The sequence below is a fragment of the Notothenia rossii genome, assembly GCF_949606895.1.
Source record: "Notothenia rossii genome assembly, chromosome: 10".
Lineage (NCBI taxonomy): Eukaryota > Metazoa > Chordata > Actinopteri > Perciformes > Nototheniidae > Notothenia > Notothenia rossii.
In genome coordinates this window covers 11,977,978-11,987,736 of record NC_136908.1, presented here as the reverse complement: position 1 = coordinate 11,987,736, position 9,759 = coordinate 11,977,978, and the positions used below count along the sequence as shown (strand labels likewise).

At 38.7% G+C, this 9,759-nt stretch overlaps 1 protein-coding gene across 1 annotated transcript; it reads left to right on the top strand.

Annotated features, from left to right (window-relative positions):
• The first annotated feature begins 222 nt into the window (after nucleotides 1-222).
• hepacam2 (HEPACAM family member 2) lies at nucleotides 223-8,567 on the top strand. The gene is made up of 9 exons (XM_079655768.1): nucleotides 223-399; nucleotides 3,290-3,649; nucleotides 3,725-4,012; nucleotides 5,349-5,648; nucleotides 6,628-6,753; nucleotides 6,949-6,970; nucleotides 7,066-7,100; nucleotides 7,543-7,616; nucleotides 7,722-8,567. Exons 1-9 carry the CDS (start codon nucleotides 342-344, stop codon nucleotides 7,830-7,832), a joined length of 1,374 nt encoding a protein of 457 aa, XP_079511894.1. The 5' UTR covers nucleotides 223-341; the 3' UTR covers nucleotides 7,833-8,567.
• The last annotated feature ends 1,192 nt before the right edge of the window (nucleotides 8,568-9,759 follow it).

Genomic DNA, 9,759 nt, shown 5'->3' with positions numbered 1-9,759 from the left:
GTGTGTGTGTGTGTGTGTGTGTGTGTGTGTGTGTGTGTGTGTGTGTGTGTGTGGGAGAGTAAGGATCATGCTGTGCTGTCTTTCTGCCAGGTTGACCTCTTCTTCCTCCTCCTGGTGTCACATGGGGAGGGGCCTGGCTGCATGCAGGCTAAAGCTAGCTCCTCTCATTTCCCTGGCAAATGTTGTCACCACAACCAGTCACATTTCCCTCCTCCTCCTCCTCCTCCTCCTCCTCATCCTCCTCCACCTTTTTATTTCACTTCTCTCCTCCTTCCTACATCCCTCCCTCTCTGCCTCTCTGCCTGTCAGAAGTCACACATATTCCCAGAGGATAAGATGCCATGGAGGCCACAGGAAGATCAGCGCTTTATGTCTGCTGTGTTCTCCTCATCCTAACAGGTGAGTTTCCATAGAGCGATGTTTTGCTTGGGTTGTCAGTGTTGCATTGGTGCTGCTGTAGCAGTTACTGTGGTTGCTGTGTTTGGTTGGTTGGCAGGGTAAAACTGAGGCTGAATTGAGGAAGTTTTTTTCTCGTGCGCAGTAACACATTTGTAAGTTTGTTTTGTTTTTATAGGGTTCAGATTATAGAAGCAGGATTGAAACTTGGTTGAAAATAATAAAACTGTGAGATGAATTCAAGGACAGTTCCTCTATGTTTTTGTATTTTTAAGAAGTTAAAATTGGCTTGCAATAAATGTTACATTTAGGGCACAATTACAAATTCTTCACACGGATGTATCTCAATCTTTTACAGTCTTCTTAAATGTAAGTTCAAGTATTTAAAGCGTTCCTTTTAGAGTCTATCTTTTTAGTTTTGCATGTCCTTTCCATATACATCCCTATGTGACTTGACAGAATTAGCTTTTTTACTGTTGTCGTCGTCTGTGAGCACAGACAACAGGAGGCTGTTCGTAGGAAAGAAGAAGTGACCCAGGCCACAGCTCAGTGACTCAGACATGGACCAGCATTTCTCACATGACCACATGTATCTAACATTAAAGTCCCCAAAACATGGACTCTCACACCTGCTTGTTTGTTTGTTTTGTATCAACAACCCTCCTTGAGGAGCACTATTTGTCTTATTTGAAAGAGGACAGAACATGGTGGCGTTTTGACACGCACCGGTAGACTTTATTTAGTATCCAAACATCTCGAAGTGTGTGTGAGGGTGATAAGAGGCAGGTGCTGGTGGGTCTCCACACAATAGTTGTTTGAATGTGCTTGTCCACTAAATGAAGATATCCTTTCACCTCGAACGCTATTGTCTTTAATCTCCACGGTATCACCACAACAATACCAGTGTTGTTTGGGGACAACAGTGAAAGAGCGAGCTCGGCACACTCCTCCTTATTCTGTTTTTGTTGTTGATCTCAGCTGGGGTAAACACAGGCACACTCCTGCTACTGACAACACACACACACACACACACACACACACACACACACACACACACACACACACACACACACACACACACACACACACTCACGCAGAAACTGGCCTGCAGGCTTGTAGGAGTGGAACGTGTCAACGTGACGCCTGCATTATTTAGGACATGACACCAGACACACAATGAATCTATTGTGATGAGTAACATGGACAGAAGTCATCGGGGACCTGGCTGACACCAGCTGGACATCCCTGAGGAGGAAATATGGACGGGTCAGAGGGGAGGGGGACAAAGTAAAACATATTTAAGAGAGATGTGAGGCAATAGGGGTTTAAAAGGAGAGGACAAAACTCACTTTTCCGAGTTACCCCAATCCAGTCCTTGCATTTGATTTAAAATCGTAAAGCAAATGAGCAGTCTGAAAACTGAAACGGAGAAAGACAAGATAGACAGCCAGAAGTGAGACAAAGGGACACAAGTTAGAGAAAAGTGAGATGTTTTTTACTGATCTAGTTTCACAGTAACTGCCTACTCACATGCTGCCGCCTAAATCAACCTGGCAACCAAACACAGTCGCTCACTTTTTAACTTCAAACTGTCAAGAAAAACACACATAAATGATGAAGTTGTCAAAATGTTTTTTCAAATCAAACCATCGTAGCGTATAATATTAATGATCCGTAATATGTAGAAGATATAAGAAAACTGAGTAAGAAAATGTCTTGTTATCTATCATAAAAAATGGAAATATCATTTGAATTGACAGAAGCTGCTAGAAAAACAACTTCAACTCCTGGTAATGTTTGTGTTTACAATAGTATATTAGTTTGCAGCTGGTTACCAGTGAATAAACTGCCCTGGCAACCATCAGTGTTTAACAGACAGCGAGGTGCAATAGATCAACGGTTATCTAGTAACTTCAGACAGCCCTAGTGTTTGTTTTGGGACAAGTTGGGATCAAAGAGACGTAACTCATCCTTGTCGCACAACAATGGCACTGTGTAGTGAGCTGGGTCAATATTAACTCATTACAGTTTCAGGACCTTGACCATTTGAAGAGTAGGATACAGATTATGAGATCAGAACTGGTTTCATCGTTAGATAAAAACAGCCATTTGTGTCTATGATTTCCCCATTACTAAATTTAAAAGCAATTTATAAATAATTATGTATTTTCCTAAGTCGATATACTGCAATTCATGATAAAGCCGAATATATTTGTAACAATATGTTGTAACACCATATGGTCACACCATCACAACAGTGCAAGTTGATACATCCTCATATTTTATTACCGCAAAGCCCAAATAATATAATGCGAGAAGCACTGTGACACATTTTAATTTACAAAATGTGCGTTGTATATATACATATATGTATTTTCTTCGTTATTGGTAATTTGTATACTGGTCCAGAACAACGTGTCATATACCAAAGTTGTATTAATCAATATTTTGATAAAAACAACAGACATCATCACTACGAGTGATGTGTCATTTTCTCTTTCGGCTCATTATGTTGGATTTACTTCACCGCTCTAATTAACGCCATTTCCAGATGCAGTCGGTAGCTGTTTTCACAAAAAAGGGGTATTGAGAATATTTAAGGTATTAAGAATGTGATTTGGTTACCAAAAATATAACTCTCGCTTCAATCTCAACCCCAACCAATGTTTTTTTAAGTACAGCGAAATATATTCGCTTAGTAAATAAAAATACACAAAAAAACTAGTTAGACATAAAGGGAACTTTTTTACTGTCTTTCTGAAAGTTTTAAATGAGTTTGATGTACTGTATTAAGACATATGTATATCAATGGAAAATGCAATAAGTGATTGTGTAGTCATTTGTTTACCTTCTTCTCCTCCTATTCCTTTTCCTCCCATCTTCACCGATCCAGAAGTCAGCTCTGAGTTGATCCACATCCCTTCCTTGGTCCATCATGGGATTGAAGGGAAACCCATGCTCCTGTCTGTTGAGACTCGCTATCCGCTGGATGATGTTGAGATCCAGGGAACTTGGTCCCACACCAGGCCGAGCGGCACCAGAACCACGTTGGTGACATTTACCAAAGAGGCCACAATCATCAACATGATGTACCGCAACCACCTCCTCTTTAAGGAACCCAATGTTTCTTTAATAATCCGGAAATTAAACCATGAGGACGAGGGGGATTACCACCTGAACCTCAACATACAGTTTAATAACCAGACGGGACTGGTGATCAAGGAGGAGAGAACTGTGCATGTCACAGTGGACGGTGAGTGTTTTCCCATCACATGTAATAATGATCATTTGAGTGGACTCAGGTCTAACATTTTTGTTTATTCCTCAGTCCCTGTGTCCAGTCCCGTCATTCAGAAGAGCCCCTCTTATGCAGTTATTGAGGACAAGGCTAACGCGACTTTGACTTGTTCTGTCGAGAGAGGAACAAGAGTTGTGTTCCAGTGGCTGAGAGACAACCAAACACTTGGTGCCAGTAACAGATACCACTTTACTCAAGACAACTCTACATTGTTTATCAGTATTGTGAGAAAAGAGGATAAAGGAACTTACCACTGTGTGGCCAGCAACGCTGTGAGCCAGGCTCTGCAAAGCAAGGCCGTGGACCTCAATGTCTATTGTGAGTAGATATATGAATTCACCTTTTACTTCTACTTCTAAACTGCAAATCCTGTTCCTAATGAATGCCCATGGAATTGCAATGTGGTTCATTGGAGAATCTAATATGCAGTGTTTTAAAATATAAGAAGAAGGATGTTAATGTCTTAATTCTAAAAAAGAAAGTCTGGCAATATGAAGTGGTGCTCACTGAGAAAAATATTGTTATGTGAAAGTAGCTGCGTTGAGCACCAGAATTAATAAATTCCAGAAAAAATAAGTCAATAATCACAGACTAACATTATAGGGACATAGTAACATTTGGGAATAGCCTGTGAAGTTTAGTTAGTAAATTACTTAATAATATTCTTATTTAAAAGACATTTGGCCGCTGGTTGTACTAGCAAAGACCTTTACCAATACAAATTGCAGAATACATCATGTTTGTTTTGCTCTCCCTTTACACTGTATTAGGTCATATGTAAATATCTGCAATATCAGTCTTTCTGACAACTGAATGTCTGTTATGGGTATTTGCATGGGGGCAGACTTATCTCACAGAGCTCCTCTCTTCCACCATAAAGCACGTAGTCCACCCAACTGATAAACCTGGTTTTGTGAGTCTGGTTACTACCAGGAAGAACACATAATCATTCAGTGAATTCATTAGAATTTGTTTTACTTTTCACAAACTGATTATTTTTTTAATATTGTGATTACAGAAGGATGCAGTTCATGTGTCAGTCTGTGTTCTAAAACAGTGAGTGTGTTAATAACATGTCACTGAGAAATGCACAAGTAAATCTGGCATTGCCATAATTTCTGCTTGCATAAAAAGAGCATGTTTGTGTTAGCATTCAGAAGCATTCTGGAAAAAGTAGATACACAGCTTTCAGTTAAAATACCTCTTCATGTTAAGTGTATTCTATTTCTATTCATTGTAATGTGTGACTTAACCAATTTACGCTGATGGATGTCACTAAAAAAGTAACAGTTTGATTTACGTGAGATGCGACACATAATAAGTAATGCAATGTAACAGTTAAACCTATCATACTCTAATCAAGTTGCTAAACAACCTTCCTTATTCTGTTGGGAGACACCTCTGTTGTCACCATTAAAAAAACATCCTTAAAATCTGCTTACACACATTGAAAAAGGTGCCTCTTATAAAGAAATGACCTGTTCTTGTTCAAGGGCATCACCACTCTTTCATTTCCCTGGCAATACTTTTTCAACTAGACTGTGGATCAAACCTATGACCTTGTATTTGAAACATCTTTTAGCTGATGCTGCCTAATGAAACACAATAAATTCCTTGAGAAGTAATGTTTCCCGACCCACTCTTGCTTTTGCAGATGGTCCCTACAACCTGGAGGTAAACTCAGACCAGGGACTGCGGACAGGGGAAGTGTTCACCATCAACCCCGGAGAGCTGGTCTTCTTTGAATGCCAGGCTGACTCCAATCCACCCAACAGCTACGTTTGGATCTCTAAGAGCCGCAATGCCACCCAGGTCATCTATGAGGGCCCGCGGCTGGAGGTGCGCTCCTATAAATTGGCCCAGGCTGAAGAGTACCTGTGCCGCGCCTTCAACAACGTGACGCAGAAGCAGGACGAGACCCAGTTCACTCTGGTGGTGGCCAAATACCTAGCAGGTGGGTTGAGGGCGGAACATGGCAGGAGAGAGCAGAGCGTGGGTGGATTTTGGGAATCCTTTGAGATAAACGCTCTGTAAACAGTGTTTCATGCCAAAAGCAGAAGAGGTTTATTAGCTATGACAGATATATGTTGACAATGACAAACAGCAGCTTGGGAAAGGTGTAAATGGATAAAAAAACTATAGGCTAGTTGAAGCAGTGTTTGCACAACAGGTGAAGTGAAACCAAGTTATGGATATAGCATGAAATATAAAATGAAACTGGCTTTTTATCTCTGTTGCTAGGTTTCAGCGTTTGCAGCCTGTAGTTCAGTGGCTGGGAAAGTCAACAGTGGATAACAGCTGTTGTATTTGTTGACTAACTTTTATAGCATGTGTAGTTTCTGTGTGCCGAATGCGACATTGATATGTTGTCGTGGTGATACTGGCAAGGTCTCATAATGGTTAATGTTGATACTGGCTATGATTCTAAAATATGATTATTGAGTCAATAGAGGTCCTAACAGCATCCATTTTTATTGACATCAAAATATTTTATGAACATTACCAAAGAAGCTCTGATCCCTTCACTTTAAATAAGAATAGCCATGCTAGCAAAGAACATGGCCTTTTTGGCTCAATTTAGCCTATAGCATGCTAATATTAGCTAATTAGCAATGTACAGCTAAGGCTGATGGAAATATCTTAGTTTTTGGAGGTACCTGTATATCAAAACAAAACGGACTAGGGTGATGTGGAAAATCCAGAATGGTAACCTTAAGATGGTAGGCTACTAGAAGAAAGGTTATCTCCAACTATTGAAATGTATCTTCTCGGGTAGAGGTCTTGAATATTATCTACCAAATGTTGAATCAATCCATCTGACAGTCAATATTTTTCAAACCATTAGACCTCATGGTGACACCAACCTCAACTTCTGGGGAACATGAGTGTGTCCAACTAACCTAACTAATTATTCTTCCTGTATTTGTCTACAGGGAAAGAAAAGCATATCCAAGAAGGAAGCAATTTCCCCCCTTTTGCAGCCGTCGTCGTTAGCTCTTTGTTCATCATCAGCTGCATGCTGCTGTTCTTCCTCAAGAGAACCTGCCGTCCTAAGAGAGGTAGGACAATTTCTTAGTTTGCCGCATTGACAAAGGTTGTTTTAGTAGTGAGTCTTAAAACCTGTTTTGCATGGTCCACTTTTGAAATCGGCTTGTCTTAATGCTTTTAAGATAAGTCAAGGTTATGGTTATAAATATTTCAAATGTTTTCTATTTGTGAATAATTATTTCTCTCTTTCTCTCTATTATCAACAGTTCTCATGAGCATATACAACAGGTAAGAGTCTTGAATATAAAATGAATATAGACAATTTAAATAGTATTTTTTAGTCTAGGCTTCAACTAACAGCTTTCATTTCTTGTTTTTGGCAGACCTCTTTCAGAGCAGAAACGACCACATCGTTCAGGTAAGCTGTTGGTTGTTATTATCACAAGTTTATCAGAATCAGAAACAGGTTTATAGGTTAACACATACAATGAATTTGTCTTGGTGTTTTTGGTGCATACATAAAACCAAAACAATCACAACAACCCTAACAATTTTTTTTACATACAAATAAAACAATGATAAGAAAAACAACAATTTGAGTAAGCCTATGTCAGGTTTACATATATGTACATATTTTAAATCCTATGTTTCAGGTGAATGGATGAGAATGGCTTTAGTTTTTCTTTTGAAATGAAAGTCATTGGGATTGTTTATAGCAGTAAAGCAAACAAGGTCACGATGTCTCATTGATTTAAACTGAAAAGCAGTTTTATAGTGCAATTATACAAATTTTACTGTAATGTTTGACTTAAAATAGATGCTAATGCAGTGGTCTGATATTAAAACCTTTGTCTCAACAGGACATGAAGATGCAACAGAAGACTTTGGAATCTACGAGTTTGTCTCTGTACCTGGGAAAATGGAGTCTGCACAGGTAATTTAACATCAACATGGCTTCAGTGTGCAGCACGTTTTTAAGCCTTAACTTTTGTTCAAAGGTTGTGTGTACTTAACATTTCCCTATGCAACCATCCTGCAGGCCTCGTGCAGATCTCTGGCTCGCCTTGAGTCCGTTCAGGATATGCACACCACCATCTACGATATGATCAGTCACGTTCCTGAAACACCCAGTCACAGTTTGCTGGAATAAGCAGCAGTTGATACGAAACTCATTTCACTTGAAGACTTATCGTGTAGCTTTATTCTCTGCTATCAAAGCCTGAAACACTGGTTTTGGTGGCAGGTTGTTTTGCACAAGGGATGAAGGAGACTTGTGTGTCAATACACAACTTGATCGTGCACTGTTTCTGTCCAGAGTTTGGGACAGAAGTTAAATGACTTTTGCTGACATTATTGTGAGATGTAAGTGTAAGTATGCCTTGAAATGTATGTCTTTTTTATGTGAAAGTATAACTGAAGTTTGAACAGTTTTTTTATTCAAAATTGAATATTACTTAAGTCATATTAAGCCAAGCAAGTTAGTTGAATATCTTCAGAGATACCTCCAAGGTACCCAAACTATTTATATGTTTAATTTAAAAATACTAAGGTTTTATTTGTCATTTCAATAATATTTTCCTAATTTAATATTCCCGCCAATGAGAGTGTTATAATGAATGCATTTTCTTGTTTGAAATATATTAAGGTTAATTGTAAATATTGTACATGGATTATCCTGCAGATTCTTTATACATATTATTATATTTGCTCCAATCTATTTATTCCCATAGAAAGACTTAACCCTGTTTCCAAAATGTAGCATTTTTCAGCTCAACCTGGATATATTGAAAATGCTGACTCAAGGAAAAGAATGAATGATCCATAAATTATTGTACAGTTTGCATTCCCATGTTGTTTTGTACTTTATTAAATATATAATGGTTAACTATTCTCTGTGTTTTTTTTAACATGAAAAACCCTCTTCATTCTGCAGCTTTTGCATTCATATTACACTTCTTTATCATCTCTTTTCATATAATGGCAGAAGCAGTCTGGGCTTGAGATGAACACTTTCTCATCACAGATCCTGAGAAAAAAACAAAAAAGATATAGCTGAAGCCAGCAAAGATGTCAGTTGTTGTGCTGCCTCACAATCAATCTTTGTCTGATATCTTGGCTGTGATCTCTCTTCTCACAAGTGTTTGAGCCGTATTTGTTGTCTCCAAATTGCTGCAGAGTGCTTGTTTCTCTCAGTGTTGGTGTATTGGTATGCTGTGTACCTGCTGTAATATGGAGACAGGCAGCAACAGAAGGATGGTTCAGCATGTGGCAGAGTGCCCTCCACCTGCTTCTGCTAACACCTTATCAAGAGGAAAAAAAAGTGGGCTTGCTTGTCTCTGTTTACTGAGAGAAGGACATGAGGAGGAAAGAGATAAAGACCAGACACAAAGGTATTTTCTGAAGAATATGTGGTCAAAAGAAGTAATATTTAAATGCATTTAGACAATGTAATTTTCCCTATCTTGAATATATGCTACAGTCTACTTTCGACTGATTCAGTTTAAACAATAATTTGTCCCCTAGTGTCACATCTGCACTTCCATTCAAAATGTTTAAAATTCACCTGTGGTCAATATAGTATGGAAACATTTAGAATGATTTGCCATACGGTGTTAGGTTTCTGAATAATTCTTGTGAATTTAAGGGGATTTCCAATATAAATGACATATGATATTTCTAATGTACAGGATACAAAACACAAATGATAACACAAGAAGGGATATACCTGAATCCAAAAACATTATTTGGGAAAGCACGAATAGGAGGATTCTCGGGTTAAACGTGACTTTCGGTATTTTGTTGGTTGAACACTTAGAGAAAAATAAAATGACTTCTCTGTATTCCTCTGAACACTAATATTACTTTATTGACTGCTTAAGGAAAAATAAAAAGCAGTTTAATGATTTTTATCTTAATTATAGCTGATAATCTGACCAACTGAGTGTGCCCTGCATCTCCGGGTAGGAGCTGCCATCTGTTCCGTCTCAGTGTATGCTTTAAGGGCGGCTCCACACTGTGGATGAGTGCCTAACAAACAACAGTGGAGTAAATTCACCTAAGGAGAGCGACCTCACCTT

Excerpts from the sequence above, each read along its gene's own strand:
- hepacam2 (XM_079655768.1), top strand. The coding sequence starts at position 342 with ATGGAGGCCACAGGAAGATCAGCGCTTTATGTCTGCTGTGTTCTCCTC. Across the intron at positions 400-3,289 it reads TGTTCTCCTCATCCTAACAG|AAGTCAGCTCTGAGTTGATC; the intron begins GTGAGTTTCCAT and ends TCACCGATCCAG. Across the intron at positions 5,649-6,627 it reads GGTGGCCAAATACCTAGCAG|GGAAAGAAAAGCATATCCAA; the intron begins GTGGGTTGAGGG and ends ATTTGTCTACAG.